General features: G+C 36.7%; 1 protein-coding gene, 1 long non-coding RNA gene and 1 other non-coding gene across 3 annotated transcripts; 1 reads left to right on the top strand and 2 right to left on the bottom strand.

Annotated features, from left to right (window-relative positions):
• Positions 1–428: 428 nt before the first annotated feature.
• Trnae-uuc (transfer RNA glutamic acid (anticodon UUC)) lies at positions 429–500 on the bottom strand. The gene has a single exon. It is a non-coding gene; the product is annotated as a tRNA-Glu (tRNA).
• A 4,059-nt stretch (positions 501–4,559) lies between these two features.
• On the bottom strand, positions 4,560–6,409 carry LOC127831601 (protein PFC0760c-like). Its single transcript, XM_052356579.1, has 3 exons — positions 6,400–6,409; positions 5,465–5,941; positions 4,560–4,951 (listed from the first exon to the last, which is right to left on the bottom strand). Exons 1-3 carry the CDS (start codon positions 6,407–6,409, stop codon positions 4,560–4,562), a joined length of 879 nt encoding a protein of 292 aa, XP_052212539.1.
• Positions 6,410–16,514: 10,105 nt separating this feature from the next.
• LOC127881446 (uncharacterized) lies at positions 16,515–17,772 on the top strand. Its single transcript, XR_008050046.1, has 3 exons — positions 16,515–16,572; positions 17,166–17,214; positions 17,577–17,772. It is a non-coding gene; the product is annotated as an uncharacterized LOC127881446 (long non-coding RNA).
• The last annotated feature ends 526 nt before the right edge of the window (positions 17,773–18,298 follow it).

Raw genomic sequence — 18,298 nt, 5'->3', positions numbered from 1 at the left:
TCTTATTGTTTCTTTGAATCACTTATAACAAATAAGTGTAAGTTTGCCGAAAAGTTTAAAAAGCACAACAATTTTTTCACAATTGAAAACGAAATCAATTTCTCTTTTTCAAAAAAAAATCGCAGATGGAAATTTGCCATGAAAAACTAGTTCATATCGATTGTTTTCAGTCATATATTAGCAAATAAGTACCGAACATTGTTGCATTATTTTAAAGCTTGTAACATTGCTTAGGTTTTACAAGACATGTTTACATTTAAATTATTATTGTTGCCTTTTATAGGATTCGTAATATAGTAGAAAATATCGTTTTGATAGAGAAGATATTTTGATGTACGGTACGTGTTAATATAACATTGAAAATAAAAAAGAATGAAAGAAAATGGGAATACACTAGTGTTCTAAATAAATTGCACCGAAAAAGATTTTTCCGGTGCCGGGAATCGAACCCGGGCCGCCTGGGTGAAAACCAGGAATCCTAACCACTAGACCACACCGGAGTAACAATATCAAGGTATTAAGATAGTATATTTGATAAGTTGTTTAATACTAACGGTTATCTGTACGAGTTGTCGTTCTTTTAAATTATGCGATAAGCAACAATTAACTCTTGTTTTCCCTAATACTTGACTCTGTTTTTATTTTATTGGGTACGATTCGATCTACGTTTCATTCCCTATATCAGGTAAAATATAACACGAATTTAAATGATAAAGAACACTTTCATACGGTTACTTGTGCTCTGATTTAGACTTCGTCTGTTTATATTGAACATCATAACGACAACTTTTATGCGGTATAGCTGTCTACCCAGCGTTCCACCTTAAATGACGTTTATCAACAGCTTATGCAATACTGGAGAAAGTTCCGCCAGTAGACCCGAATGAATAAATCCGAATTTTTCATTGGTTGATTTGAAAGAAAATTTACTACATCATTGCGTTCTTTTGGACATGAATGATTGCAGCGTTATAGAATGTAACGCCGATCAGTGTATGGAATGAAGTATGCATGTTCATAAGTACGCATGTTCACATGACACATAGACGGGTGAATATTTGATTAGGTTCCATTCTTAATAAAAAATATTCAAAAACACAATTAGTAAAGCAATGTCGACAGACCGTTTATCAGTTAGGTACATGTCAGACGGACGTCAACCTAAGCTGGGCACGACCTAATGTGACCCAGATCGCGATTATGAAGGCTTATTTGACGCACGTCAAAAGTTGTGAAGAGAACCCCGTTACAGAGATAAATACTTGTTTGAGGACATAAATACTTGTTTGATAATATTATTTTATTTCAACTTTATTTAAATTATTTTTTTTGCGTTGTTTCATTGTATAAAGTGATCATGAGTGGCTATTACATCAATTCCAAATCGCCAGTTACTTTATCAGAACATTAAGTGCGTAACGGTGTAAATACACATTTTAATTACGTTTTACAATTTTAAGAATTTCTATAAAATGTTTGGGTACATGTTTATATACTAAATTCTTCTTTCATTGGACACCTTCTTGAAGACTTTATGATGTTAAAACACGTTTGCAGTTTTTGTTGAATCTTAATGTATATAAAAGTTTTCTTTTTTATGCGGCGTAACGGTGTTGTCACATTTGTAACGGTGTGGACAGATTATCTTATACTTTCATATTCTTGTTTATTCGCATCGTTTTTTTTACTAGAAAGTATGTCAGATAAGTTCCATGTAAAATATGTGATGTTGTTCGAAAGACAATCGGCGATATGAATACGAACTTTATTCGAATAATATTGTTTGTATAAATTTCTCCACACCGTTACGACGTTGTCAACACCGTTTCTCATTCAGCGTAACGGTGTGGAACGTAACGGTGATGACATTCGGGAATTCTGACAGAACTGATTCCAATTGTATAAATTCTCCATTTTTGTCTGATAAATTCCATGTAAAATTTGCGATGTTGTTTGAAAAACAATCGGCGATATGAAAACGAAGTTTATTCAAACCATAATGTGTATATATATTTGTGCACACCGTTACGATGTTGTCATCACCGTTACTCATTCAGCGTAACGGTGTGGACTGTAACGGTGATGACATTCAGGCATTTGATCATCCACAAACAGCATGCTACTTGTCTCAAAAACACATTACGCACACATTATTTTGTGGCATCTAAGAATACATAATATTTGAAAATCATGAAAGAACAGGAAGTGGAAATAGCAAAGAAAATGTAAGAACGGTGTTGACACTGAATAAATGTACGTTCACTATTTTACTTACTTTTTGATGATTTTCACATTTTTCGCGCTCTGTTCATTGCTTAATTATGACGTAAAAGGTTGAAAGAATGTTTACTTTTCGGAAAAAGTTGTATCCCCGTATCATTCCCGTGCGGTAGATGAAATTTTCCTCGTAACGTTGTCGACTTGAAAAATTACGGACAGAGCCATAACTGACCATTTATAAATATTCTGCATATAAAGCTACTAAACGTAACTTTTATTAAGTTAAGTTTAAATATAATATTTAGCTCAATATGGTTGTGTTTTTTTTATATTTTCGTTTGACATTCTTTTATAAAACAATCAAGAAAATTACCCTTTAAGAATTCGGACAACACACCGTTACTAAAATACATGGGGGTTAGTTGCTTCGACAAAGCATAAAACTGCTTTAAGCGTGTGATCTGCTAAGAAATCTTATCTAATATTGTTTACATATTATTTAACATTGTAATTATGAAACTTATCTCTGTTAATGTCTACCATTTAGATAATTGTTGAATATGGACAGTAAATGGAACCTAATTAAATATTCACCCATACACACATTTTGAATTAATTGCTTTGTGAAAAAAGGATTTTATGCATATGCGTAAAGTGTCGTCCCAGATTAGCCTGTGCAGTCCGCAGCGTATGATGGAAAGTGTCGTCCCTGATTAGTCTGTGCGGACTGCAGAGGCTAATCTGGGACGACAATTTACGCACAGGTATTTAATCCCATATGCATTATCACAGAGCATGGCCCAATTATATTTCGCATAATTCCAGGGTGAGTACTTGGAAGGTAAATCGATAACGGGAAATAAAAAAGGGACTTTGATACACGCATTATGATGATAACAAAGTATTGCTCTCAAGATTTAAAGTACACGAATTCTAGGGAAATACATGGATGAAAACCAATCGACAATTGCCACTTATTTGCAGTATGAGTAAAAAATAAACTACCGAAAAACTATAGTGTCCTGATGAAGGGAAAATCGTTTACTTATCTTATCACACATGTGCGACGTTGAATTTTAATTGCACGAGCGCGTGACGAATATTTTCTATATTTACTAAATAGACACAAGATCCGTATACATAAAATGTATAATCCAATATTTTTTCTGAAAACATCGCGAGATGTAGAATAATAAATCCTTTAAACCATTAAAAAGAGTGTGTGCAATAAACTTTATTAGTTGATTAAATTTTTCATTTACGACGGATAAAAGAGAATAAATGTAAATCGTGTGTTAAGCATCTTTTAGTTCGTAATTAAACTGCGTGAACTTATAATTAAATTGGATATTTTCAACTCACTTGGGTGCAATTAAAGCCGAATATCTTTTTAAATATATTTCTTGTTTTAATTTTCTTGGTCGATACATACACGTTTATTCGTATTCGTTGTAGAAATACTTGTATATCCATGTGTCGTATGAACACATTTGCAAGAAATACATGGGATTTCGCTCATGGATAGATTGTCGACTGGCGTAAGAAAAGTACTTTTAATTTGAAAAAAACAATCAAACAAAAAACTTACACACACTCTTATTTCGACGACTTCAGATGTGTGTCATTTTCCCTAGATTGTTATCCGTCTATGCATTATCAACGTTATAATCGTTCCTCGCCGTTTTAAGAGCAATATTCAGTAAGTAGTAATGCCTTTGCTGCGGTATTGGGCATAATTATAATACTTCATTAACTGAAATGATGAGTATGCACACGACCACATAACCATTATTGATAGTTGTTACTACAAGCAAATAATTAATATATAGAACTTGCAGCTATGATTCAAATCTTCAAACTTCTCATTAAGATTATTGGGCATGTGTGCCGGGACACACTTCTGTTGGTCCCATGCTGCAGCCTCATGCGCGGACACACTTTACAAACAGTAAAACACAACGTAGACTTAAATGAGTTTTGATAGATGACTTGTAAATTGAAAGAAACGTTGTGAAGACGACGGATGTTGCTTTTTAGTTCGTTTGAGCATTAAAGTCATTATCAACATGATCATCAATGCCCTATCCCTTTTTATTATCAACATGATCATCAGTACCCTCTTCCTTTTCATTATAAACATGATCATCAGTACCCTGTCCCTTTTCAATATCAACATGATCATCAGTACCCTCTCCCTTATCATTATCAACATGATCATCAGTACCCTGTCCCTTATCATTATCAACATGATCATCAGAACTCTCTCCCTTATCATTATCAACATGATCATCAGTGCCCTCTCCCTTATCATTATTAACATGATCATCAGTACTCTCTTCCTAATCATTATCAACATGATCATCGGCACCCTCTCCCTTATCATTATTAACATGATCATCAGTTCCCTCTCCCGTATCATTATCAACATGGTCATCAGTATCCTCTCCCGTACCATTATCAACATGAAAATCAGTACCCGCTCCCTTATCATTGTCACCATGATCATCGGCACCCTTTCCCTTATCATTATCAACATAATCATCAGTACCCCACCTATCATTATCAACATGATCATCGGTACCCTCTCCCTTATCGTTATTAACATGATCATCAGTACCCTCTCCCATATCATAATCAATATTATTATCAGTGTCATCTACCTTATCATTATCAACATAATCATCTGTACCCTCTCCCTTATCATTATCAACATGATCATCAGTACCCTCTTCTTTATCATTATCAACATGATCATCAGTGTCCTATTCCTTATCATTATCAACATGATCATCACTACCCTCTCCCTTAACATTATCAACATGATCATCAGTTCCCCATCCCTTATCATTACCAACATAATCATCAGTACCATCTCCCTTATCATTATCAATATAATCATCAGTACCATCATATTAACATTATCAACAGTGCCCTCTCCATTATCATTATCAACTTGATCATCAGTTCCCTCTCCTTTATCATTATCATCATCATCATCAGTTCCCTATCCCTTATCATTATCAACATAATCATCAGTACCGTCCTCCTTATCATTATCAACCTTATCATCAGTATCCCCTTATCATTATCAACATTATCATCAGTATTCTATCATTTTCAACATGATCATCAGTGCCCTCTCCCTTATCATTATCAACATAATCATCAGTACCTTCTTCATTATCATTATAAAAATGATCATCAGTACCCTCTCCCTAACAATTATCAACATGATCATTAGTACCCTCTCCCTTATCATTATCCACATAATCATCAGTACTCTCTTTCTTATCATAATGAACATGATCAACCGCGCCCTTTCCCTGATCATTATCAACATAATCATTAGAGCCCCATCCATAATCATTTACAACATGATCATCTGTACCCACTTCCTTATCATTATCCACATGATCATCGATACCATCTTCCTTATCATTATCAACATTATCATCAGTACCCTCTCCCTTATCATTATCAACATGATCATCAGTGCCCTCTCTCATATCATTATCAACATGATCATCAATACCCTCTCCCTTATCATTATCAACATGATCATAATTATTACCTCCCTTATCATTATCAACATGATCATCAATACCCTCTCCCTTATCATTATCACCATCATCAACGTAGTTATAATGTTCCTCCTTCTCATTAACGTCATTATCACAATGTTTATCAGTACCCTCTTCCTTGTCATTATCGTAATCATCAACTTAGTTAAAATGCTTTTCTTTCTTCTGAACGTCATTATCAACATGGTCATCAGTGCCCTTTCCCTTATCACTATCAACATGATAATCAGTCCCCTCTCCCTTATCATTATCAACATTGTCATCAATACCTTCTCCCATATCATTATGAACATGATCATCAGTACCCTCTTCCTTATAATTATCGCCATCATCAACAGTTATAATGCTCCTTCTTCTCCACATATCACCACCATGAGCAGCGGCAGCAACAACAATAGCAACAATAATAACAATATTGTGCGTAACTACAACTATATCCATTTCCAACATACGAAACGAAAATTAGATCCGTGCACGTTTATCATGGGCAAAAGCGTTCTTTGAGTTAAATCGTCCATAAACATATGGGAACGCATAAATGTTGTATGGTTTCGTTTTAAGATTTAGTTCTAAATCAATATTTACTTATTTCGCTCACCATAATCCATATTTATAGAGCAATTTTCAACATCGTTTGTTAAACGCACATTTTTTCGCTAACAGATCTATAATGATATTTTATGATAATTAATGGAATGTGGTCACGCAGGTGCATGCATTAAAAACGTCTCCGTTGCGTGGGAAACTAAGTCAGACGAAACTGAACACATATTTTCCGTCCTCGATAAGGGATAAAACGATATCAGTTTTTAAAGTTTCACTTCCTACAAAATATAATGTTTGCATTATCATAGAGCCGCACTATGAATTAGATTATAGTATTGTATAAACAATATACAACGAAAGCGAACGTATGCATTTTTTAAGTAAAATTGATGAAAATTACTATAAACGTAACATTGAACGTAAAGATTTTATCATAAAGATGATATCAATGACACTAGATATTTGACATATTACGGAAAAGCTATGTTAAAAAGTCATCAAAGTGGCATGTATGCACGATTGTTCCACTACCCTCGTCATCATTCCATCTTCAATAGAGTTTGTGATAAGTGTTCGGACCTGCGGAATACTGTAAACCAGTAGCTGGATATATGCTTCAACTCATGGACCACCTGTTTTTATGCACACATGTGTTTACGGGTTTTAATTTGAGATTTTTTTTACCTGTTTTGTGAATTACGATCATCCATTTTTCTTGTTTATGACAGAGAGGCAGCGAAGAATGAACAGAGAGGCAGCATTTTGACAGAAAGGCCACCGATATGCATCTACACCGTGTAGCTCCAAAGACTAAAGCGCGCGTAATATCAAAGCATGGAAAATCAAAGTAGATGCGCGCTAAATGTAATGAAATATTGATATTAAATATATTCATGTTATAAACATTGGTAATAACGCACGTTCACGCATTGTAACAAATTCAAAGATATGATCCCAGAACTATATTTGTTTGCTAAAAAAAATCCCCGGAACAATAGAAATCATGAAACCACTAATTCTGATCAATGTTTTCTTTATTGGCTCTCAGCGTTTCTTACAATCAGAAATAACAAGGAAGGATTAAGTTGTCTAAACCTTAAAAAGCACAACAATGTCCACACACTTATGACAAATATGTTTAAAAAGCATTTAATTACGCTTTTCAGAGCAGTCTTTATGTTGAGGTTTGTAATTGTTAGGGTAAGCCCCGGCATTATTTAATGAATACGGCGTTTTTAAATATCAAGTCAAATACGCGGTTTTCAAAACAAATCGAATACTTTAGTTAAAGAATTTAAAGGCAGCATTTAATACCGTAAGTGGTCACGAGAAAATCGGACGCGCCCGCTTGCATTTGTCTCAAAGTGCTATTGCTAAATCAATCATGGGATTTGAAAAGACTGGTCATGACGTTTACGTGAATGCCGTTATTGTTTAGGTCTTAAATACGCCCGAAGATGTAAAAGAAAACACGGAAATGGGCAATTCTCCGACCAGCAGGGTCGAGCGTTTGTTGCGCTGTTGTAACCACTTGGCGCACTCCCTTTTGTGATATGAGCTCGCCGTAGAAAATCGACGTGCGAACGATTTTGTGAATTTGATACTGGATAATACGACGCGATAACTCTTTACACAATTAAAGGATAGTTTCGGTATTAAATTAGTGCCAAATTAGATTTGAGAGTATTTCTAAGATCAAGGACCATAAATGGGTCCGCCATAAGTGGTCCTGACGTCTTCCGGACACCTGGACCAAACATGAACAATTTCCAACCGCTTTGATGTCGCCATCGCCTTGCAGACTTGTTGTAAGGACGTTAAAAATGTTCGATGCATATAACATACACTGGTAGGCTATGATCTTTTTCATGTATTTCTCGTAGCTTTGTATCCATGAGACAACGTTTAAGCTAGATAAATACCCTTCCTTCATGTGGCAGCACAGATCAACAGCGATTTCACTTACCTCAAATATTAATCGCTTATAGAAATTAAAATTTCGAATGAAATTTTTAAAATTATTTTCAGTCATATGCTAGCATAGTCAGGACCTACAGTCCTACATGCTTGTATTTTTTTGTCTTTCTTCTACCATCTGTTTACTTTTCCGCTATCTGTTGGGAATTTTCCGTAGACTTAAACTAATTGTCTAATGTACATGTGTTTAGTAATGAACACCGCACTGCCAAGCTTATTGCATTTACTTTGGGTAAATCGTCCTTCCTATACGAACACCATTGAAGATAAGAATTGCGCAGGGTTCTATCGGTCCATCGACTTTCTTGAAGCAAGATATCAATCTGTCTTTATTAAAGAAATAAAATTCAGGAAGCAACTGACAAGAGTGACTTCACTCCTCGAACAAGCAGCTATGTAACCTGTCAAATGCTCAGTGGAAGTCAATGAAAAGGAACGAAACGTTTGAACGACTGATGCAGTAAAATACAGGGATAAAATAACAGTTAATTAAATTGAGTAATGGTTAAGCGTTTCAATTTTCGGAAGTGATGTTCGTAACATATAATAAAACCGATGAGCGACATGAATTGGTGTAATTGTCCGATACACAATTACGTTTTTAAATTGATAATATTTGTTATTTTAATTTTTAGCAATAGTTGTGCTGGCGTGAATACCAGTAGGTCTTGTAACCGCAGTTAGACGAACTTCGAGAAGACTCACCATTGCATTATGGTGTTATTTTATGATAAGACGTGTTTGGAAGTCTCATATGAGCTTTTACAAGCTAATCTGGAACCACACTTTAAGCACATGCATTGAGCCCAGTTTTGCTCAGAACGAGGCTATGTTGCTCTGCTTTTTCTTTTCACATTGAATGCCATGTTGCCGTTCTGATATTGACCAAGGTAGTATCGCTCATAGGAAATAAACTTTCAAAAGATAAAAAAAGAATAAGAACTTGTCCTCGAGTACATTTTGTACACAGTTTCTTTCAGGAAATATATCAATATTGCAGACCTCGACCTATACGTTCAGTTGTCTTCAACTTCAAACAAAGGTCACTTGGAAGAGAGGAGTGACAATATTCGAACGATACAGTGCAAATGCTGAAATCCAGTACGACACTCGAACATAGCGCAATTATGCGTTTTCGGCGAGATAATGAATTCTGTCGCGCGTTGATTTGCGCATATTTAGCATTAAATCTTAATGTGATATCCCCGTCGGTAATCTGAGACCGCCAATACTGCCCGACCATGTCCCTGCATCGCTTATGTTCTAAGAGAGCACAAACCATGCACACGGCCGAAGACGTCAAGGCCATAGCACGGACAAAGAGAATAGACAAAGAACACAAGAAGTTCACAAGAAGTAAACAACGTAAAGGACGCCTTTTGGTTCCCATGAACGAAATCATGACGTATTCATAATATACAACTTCCGTTTTACTCTAGGTTATCCTAACGGACAAATACTTTCGTAGCTCGGTCGATGAGATCAAGCCCAGTATCAAAGACAATCATACTTATATAAAACTTATTTTTAACAAACAGACTTACACAAAATATAAAGCGCCGTCATGGCTCAACTCAATATGCCCTTTCATGAGCGAAAATCTTCGTGCTTTTTTAAAAATAAATTGATAAACTGTGTGAAAACTGTTTTACGCTTTATAAAAAAGGCTAGTTTCCCGTGTGAACTTCGAAACGTTTAAATCAACTTTGATTATTACCTGAACAATTTTACTTAAATGGATTTAGAATTAGGGCAACGTTCTATGCCCTTTGGTCAAAGGGTTGGGGAGATTTGAAGATTAGCTGCATCGATAACGAGCACCGTCCGCTAGTATTTCAAACACAAAAATACATCGTCGGCAATTACAATGCAACCCTACGCCATCTATTTTCTGCTGTAGGAAATCCGAGCACCGGACGTTTATGCTAATTGTCCATCGATTCTGCAACTGTTCTTTGTGCTTGTTATTTGGTGATAAGAGGGCAAATATTGCATTTCAGACGATTTAAAACCGAGCATCTTTTCGATCGCGATCAAACCAATTAAAGTCAAGATCAACAACGTTAAAGCTCTATAAAGGTAAAAGAAATTTAAATATTGATAAGAGGTTAAAATGAATGTGATTTTAATGGCATGGTATTAAATAAAATGTTAATTGAGTGTGCATTATTTGCAGCGCAGTTAAACGTGAAAAAACGAGATTGTACGAGATCTCGCAAGGTTCTCGCGGGATTGAAAGGTTCTCGTGTAGCTCAATCACTTAATTTTGAATGGGAAATATTGTCCTCGTTTAATATGTATTCAATGCAAGTTAGTGCATACATCTAGTAAGATAAATACGTGGAACTTAAAGGGGCCTTTTCTTAGATTTTGGCATGTTTTAAAGTTTGTCATTACATGCTTTATAATGATAAATGTAAACATAGGATCTAAAAAGCCCCAGTAAAAAAATAATAATAAAAGAAATAAAAAAGTAACCCTCAACTGGTCTCGAACCACTAACCCATAGAGCCATTGAGTAAAAGTCTATCGCTTAGACCACTCGGCCATCCGAGCTCAATTAAGCATTCAGTATTTAATTCTGTATACAAGCAATCCTCGTAGTATCACAAAATATAACGACAACAACAGAACTCTCCAAGTTATTCAATCGATTCGCGTTGCAACGCTCTATAAATTTCAGGGTTTTAAATCGTCAAAAGATGCATATAATGGATATTTTAGAGCATGGTAAATGATAATGATGATGATCATCATCCTCATCATCATCATCAGTTCCGATCCGTTTTCACACCTATGTTCCCCCTTACCCTTTCTCAATCATGTCTATCTTTTTTTCAGAAATCTTAATGAAATTTCATTTTCAACTTTCAGAAAATTTCCAACAATGCCAAAGATCACAGTCAGTGTCAATGGGGTGCAGAAGTTGCTATCCAATCTTAAACCAGACGTGTCAGCATGCCCCGACAACATCAAACCTCTTGTTCTAAAAGAATTAAGTTCACAAACTTCTCCAATAATAACACTCCTTTTTAAGAAATCCTTGGACTCCGGAATTCTCCCGAAAGTATGGACATCAGCAAATGTAATACCTATGTACAAGAAAGGGAACAAAGAAGACCAAGCAAATTACAGACATATCTTTCTCAGCTGTATTTTATGTAAATCCTTAGAACATGTAGTTTCATCTAATCTTTCAGCTCATTTCAATAAATATAACATACTTTATGACTTACAGTATGGGTTCAGAGAAAAGAGTTCCTGCGAAACACAACTTTTACAACTCATTGATGACCTGGCACGAAATATGACATCTGGAAAACAAACTGATCTAATTTTTCTCGACTTCAGTAAAGCGTTCGACAAAGTGAACCATCTTATACTGCTTTTCAAATTACAGGAACATGGTGTGGATAAATATACTCTCTCGTGGATCAAATCATTCCTTATAGGTCGTACTCAACGTGTTGCTCTAGATGGAGAACTATCATCCGAGGTACCAGTGACATCAGGGGTACCACAAGGGTCTGTGCTTGGTCCGTTACTTTTTCTTCTCTACATAAATGATTTACCTCAATATATTACTTCTTAAGTTCGCTTATTTGCAGATGACACTGCCGTATACCTAACAATCAACAATATGCATGACTGCTATATTCTACAAGAAGATCTAGATAAACTAATGAAATGGGAACATATTTGGGACATGGAGTTCAACCAAAGTAAATGCCAAGTTTTAAACATAACCAGAAATAAATCAAAATTCTCTTTTAATTACAGACTTCATGGACAAATATTAGAAACTGTTGACAATTCAAAATACTTAGGTGTGGACATTTCAAAAGACCTTTCCTATAAATAGAATACAAAAAACGCTTATAAATCTCTTGGTTTTCTCCGCAGGAACATACAGACAAGAAATTCCAACATTCGCCAGCTCGCATACAAGACCATAGTTAGACCACAGGTTGAATATGCTTCGACCGTATGGAGTCCTCACACATTACAAAATACATGCATACAAACAATTGAAAATGTACAGCGTTGAGCAGTCCAATGGGTCAAGCATAACTATTCCCGGTACGACATTGTCACCTTCATGCAGCAGGAACTTGGTTGGCAGACCCTACAACACAGACGAAATGACACTAAATTAATATTTGTATTCAAAATTGTTCAAGGTTTAGTTGCTGTGCCCCTAACATCATAATATCGAACGACCCACCAGATTCACTCGTTACATGCACCCCCTCTCCTACTATACAGACAGATCCATACCACTGCAAAATATTATAATTTTTCATTTTTCTCAAGCGCAAAGGTGATGTGGAACGACCTCACTGCCACTACAATTTTTCATTATGATCTTGAAGAGTTTAAGCAGTCCCTGCTTTCCCCTTCTGCCCCTTGAACTCCGGGAGACATGTTTTTATCAATTTTTAACCTGAAATCAATAATACCCGCAAGGGGAGTTAGACAATATAGATAGATAGATAGATAGATCATCATCATCATCATGAACATCATCAACAACAACAACAACAACGGCAGTTGTACATCTGTATGAACGTGTCGTTACGTTCATAACTAGAAATGGCGCTGCAGCGGCCGACGCGTATCCCCACGCCGCATGTTTGACCCAGGGGGCACCCCAGGATTGGTAATGGGACCATGCATACTTGAGATTGACCGTATTGTCATAAGAGATGTTCAGTATCAATTGGTAGTGAATCGGTGTAGAAATGAAGAAGTTAATGTAAAATAACATACATGTATAACAAGAGATGTGTTTGTCAGAAACACAATACCCTCTCATGCGCCGCTTTGATTTATTTAAAAAAAAATCATTTGGCGGGTAATTACTTACCTCCCTTTTAAGCTTATTACTTCCCTTGGATTTGTTTTTCCTACCTTTGATTTTTTCAGAAACACAATGCCCCCTCCTGCGCCGCTTTGATTTATTTAATTTTTTATATCATTTGGCAGGTTCATAACTTACCTCCCTTTAAAGCTTATTACTCCCCTTGGATTTGTTTTTTTGACCTTTGAACTTGAAGTTGCTATCTTCAATATTGCAAAAGTTATGGCCAATTCACCATACTGGGGGCATAAAAATGAGTGAAAATCTCTGACCTGGCCCCACCCCAACCCCCATAACTTTTGACCCAGGGGTCAGATCAAAATTCCAAATAGTGCAGGAAAGTTCTGGAAAAACACTGCTGAGAGGTTATGGCAGACATGTGTGAGTTTGTATAAATCCTTTAATTATTGTAGTGGCTTGCAAACTAAAGCAGTTTTTCTCCCCTAAATGCCTGAAAATGGCCCATTTTGCCCGATCTTCTACTTCAGGGAGCCACATTTCGCTCATTTTTTAAGAAAATTTGTCAGGATTTTTTCTACATGTAGGCCAATACCTTTGTAATCAATGTTAATACGCAGTTGTTTGAAATTGGACTTTGATTTTTTTTAATTTTTCCAATTAACTTACCCTATGTCAGTACACGTTAACGTTGACAAAGCAGCTCGATTGGTATCACGCTGATCACTAGGTATCGGGTTTCCTGGGGTGGGAGGAGATAGTGGCCAGGACGGACAGACAGACAGACAGACAGACAGACAGACGGACGGACGGACGGACGGGCGGGCGGGCGGGCGGGCGGGCGGGCGGGCGGGCAGGCAGGCAGGCAGGCAGGCAGGCAGGCAGGCAGGCAGGCAGGCAGGCAGGCAGGCAGGCAGGCTTGCAGGCAGGCAGGCTTGCAGGCAGGCAGGCTTGCAGGCAGGCAGGCAGGCAGGCAGGCAGGCAGGCAGGCAGGCAGGCAGACAGACAGACAGACAGACAGACAGACAGACAGACAGACAGACAGACAGACAGACAGACAGACAGACAGACAGACAGACAGACAGACAGACAGACAGACAGACAGACAGACAGACAGACAGACAGACAGACAGACAGACAGACAGACAGACAGACAGACAGACAGACAGACAGACAGACGGCGGAGATAACCACAATATCCCCACGCTTTAAAAAAATTATTGGGGATAATTATCAGTATCATCGTTAACGCAACCGTCAACAAATTAATCGAATACATCCCAATAATTATGCTGTCATCTAACTTATATTGGGCATCATACTAAAAAATTCTGGCTCGTTAATGCATCGCTTTACATATCGAAGGGGAGTAAGAAAACACATTTAAAAAACAAAAAAAACAAGAAAGTATTTAACATATAAATCTAGAACAATGGCTACAAGTTTCTGTGTAAAAACAAATTGCATGGTACATTGGGCACGCCCTGTAATGATACAGAACGAGTGCATTCGAATAGGAAATTTGTCACATGTACTTTTAAAATTATCGGATGTCAACTCCGGTCTTTTAAAAGTTAAGAGGTGTGTAAAGTTTACAACAAAGTAATCTAGATGAAAAGACAAGATGCGCACACGGTGACAACAGTTTATTAACCAGTATAATCATTGTGTTTACGACAGTGATCGTCAATTTACGACAACGGCTAATCATTTACGACACAACGAGACAATTAGATAGTTTGGGGCCAATTTTACGCTACTAACTGACAATTAACGTAATGTTTTATTATAAAACAAGCTACGAAGGTCTTTATGGCGTTCCCTCTGCAGACGCTCAGTCGGGACTGGGGATTTTGCTCGACAAATTATAAAGTTGGACAGCGACACGGTGGTTGCGCAATAACAGCAATGATCAGAGCACAACTGTCATAATCCCGACTCCCGTTTTGTGAACATTAATTGAATGGGCTTAATGAGTTTATACGCGTGCGTTTCATGTGCGTTAAGTGTCGTCCAAGATTAGCATTGGAAGTCTCATCTACACGAATATTCAGTTTAGGCGGAAATAGTCGTCCCAGACTGCACAGGCTAATCTGGGATGACACTTTTAGCACGTGCATTGAGCCTAGTTTTCCCAGAACGCGACTCAATAAGTAATTTTTATGCCCCCGGTAGGATGGCATATAGTATTTGAACTGTCTGTCCGTCCGTTCGTCCTTCTGTCCAAACAAATCCAAGGGAAGTACAAGCTTTAAAGGGAGATAATTTATATTTATCATTTGGCAGGTACCGATAATTTCTACAAGGGAAGAAATATATTTTATTATATCCCTTTAAAAAATATTACTTCCCTTATAAAAATTATCTGTACCTGCCAAATGATTTTTTTTAAATAAAAGCGGCGCAGTAGGGGGCATTGTGTTTCTGACGAACTTATTTCTTGTTTGTATTTGTGGTATATTTATTGTTCGACGTGCTCGAGAAATCAGTACACTCAATATTTTAAAGCAACATAGATATATTAAACTGCAAATAATACGATGTTTGTAACTTTTTAAATTTTACCATTGCGTTTACAATGTCACTAGCGCTACAATAATTAAGACCAAACATTAAATGTTGTTTCGTCAATGAATATCATGACCTCTGAGTTCTGGCACCAGTGAGTTAGACCAACGACCCGCCCTTCACTTAGAAAATCTTCATCAACTTGTGTGGACCATGTGTGGACTAACGCATTAGATGTCTTTGGTCTATTTGGCTGATTCACACCGGTGGAAACGGTGCAAAAAGAAACAGCGCACTATCGGTGAATCCGTGTAGTAAATCATCGTATGTATACATGCCTGGGTAAAAGGCGGACAATGCCTTGAATATAAATCCGGATCCGGATTCTTAAGTCGCCATCGGTTCTTGTATTCGCACAATGGGGAATGGTCGACTGTAAAATTAATATCTGTGAAATGTTGATACATTTCGCATGAGATGCTTTGAACAAATCAACACCATAAGCATAAAACATTCGTTAATAGCCGAAGATGATAACGATAAGAATAATTTGATCAAAGTTTTATGCCGTTCCCGTAACCCGCGCGACATGCGGTATCAGGCGAAATCGCCTCCCGCCATATTTCACTTCTACGAGGAACGATGAATATTGTCATTTAAATGCTGGGAAATAAATTTATTCTTTAATAGAGTCCGTGCGCTTGTAAATCAGCGTTATTATACCCCATAAAGACGGTTATTGGAAACATATTATTGTTGTTAGTGCGGTGTTTGATTTCAATCGAGTATAAACAAGAACCTGTCAACTACCGGCGATCAAATGACTTGGACGACCCCAAATGCGACACTTTGACCACTCAGATGGGGTAATCACGTGATGATCTAAAGGAAATCAAGATGGCGGCGTTCGTTCCAAAACAGGTATTTTTCGCCGTTTTATACCCTTTATTACTTTAATTTAATTATTAAATGCAGCTCACTTTCCAGCCAATACAGCAAGAAAGTGATTAGCGTTTATTTCGTAGTAATATTCGTTTTATATCTCGACTCTACCCTGTGCACAATTCCTTAGCGGGAGCTATTCGTCATGTAATTTGTGATCTTTGCTGGGTTTCACTTGTGAAATAACGCTTCTGCATACAAATAGAGACATATTTGTATTTATAATCCATATACGACTATTCTTTGAATGTTTCGTAATGTGTTTGGTAAAATACAGATGTGTACGAATCGTTTTTCAAGTAATAAGAACTTAAAATGTTTTAAGATCTAAACGGGTCCCGCTTTTGAGATGATCACAACGGGATCCCGATTTCAGCCGAAAAACGTGAGGTCGTTGAATGCCCTTCTGGTGTAAAAGTAAACGCTATAGAAGTATTTAGACAAGATACATGTTAACTAGAACGAAACTTAGCAGATCTAATTAATCAAAACCAAACACAACTTGTGAATGCTGCTCCCTTTTATTTAAAAATTACGCATGACTTTAAGGTTTTTAAAATACTTTTTTACAGGAAAACGTGTGGCCTACCAAAGGGCTTCCGCAAGAATAATAACTGCAAGGTATGTAAGTATGAACTAGTTACAGAGGGTATTTGTCTTAATTTAATAATCACCATTAATATCGGGATGAAGTGCCGAGCTGGATCTACCTCGAACCCTTGACTTGCTATCGAGCGGTCCATGAAATGAGCTAACCGGCCTGAACAATAAGCATTGTGTTAACCCACCTTTAAATGTAGTGTTTAAGTAATGTTTCTTCAGCCTACCAATACATTACAACAGTTTATCAAATCTTCTGAAATAAACTTACGTTAGTTGCCAATAATGTTCATGTTGCATATGCCATTAATTTTATTTAGCACTTCATTTATCCTCCTTTTAACGTATAATGAATTAATACCTATTTTAATGTATAATGACAGTGACCACGCGTTCGATTAGCCTGGAAGGAAGCGATTAGCCCGGAAGGAAGCGATTGCCTGGGCGGAAAAGAATTGACCATGTCGCCACGGAAAGAAATGCTGTTCAGAAAGGGGCAATTGGGTGCGCTGGGAGAAGGCCCGAACTAACTACAGCAAAATGCTGCCAACCAAAATAATGGGCATAGAGTAAAATGACTGTGACAGTATTTAAATAATACTTAAGTGACGCTGGTGAAAGCCTTAAAAAATAAAAGTGTGCATTATTTTTGCATCGACATACATGTACCATGTTCAATTGTTACTGCCGTGTTTGTATATTCTAGGTTTATCACATGAACATATAGTAGTAGCCCCACATTGTAAAATGTGTATACCAACTTACATTTCTATATCTTTAATTAAGACTTTATTAATACGTAAGTGTACCATTTTTTCCATTTTTTATTAACAATTAACTGACCATTGACATATAGTGAAACGGGCCGTGCATCCTAATTTTGGCGTTTATATGTATTACATTTTTTGTATGCAAAACACCAGTTTTCATACGGTGTTTATAATCTGTGTTTACTGTAGGTCTGTCTGCTTAAAGTCTTAGATAATTATGAATCTGATAGGTTTATTTAGATCTGTCAACACACATCTTCATTGTTTCCACCCACCAAAGAATGAAACGTCCAATATAATTTTCTCTTATTCCAAATGATGCCCATTTTATAACT

The sequence above is a fragment of the Dreissena polymorpha genome, chromosome 5 (assembly GCF_020536995.1).
Source record: "Dreissena polymorpha isolate Duluth1 chromosome 5, UMN_Dpol_1.0, whole genome shotgun sequence".
Lineage (NCBI taxonomy): Eukaryota > Metazoa > Mollusca > Bivalvia > Myida > Dreissenidae > Dreissena > Dreissena polymorpha.
The sequence above is the reverse complement of the archived record's forward strand: the minus strand, read 5'-3'. Positions and strand labels throughout refer to the sequence as shown.

Coding starts and splice junctions, on each gene's coding strand:
- LOC127831601 (XM_052356579.1), bottom strand. Junction 4,952..5,464: donor GGATAATGATAAGGGAGAGG/GTACTAATGATC, acceptor ATAATGATAAAG/AAGAGGGTACTGATGATCAT.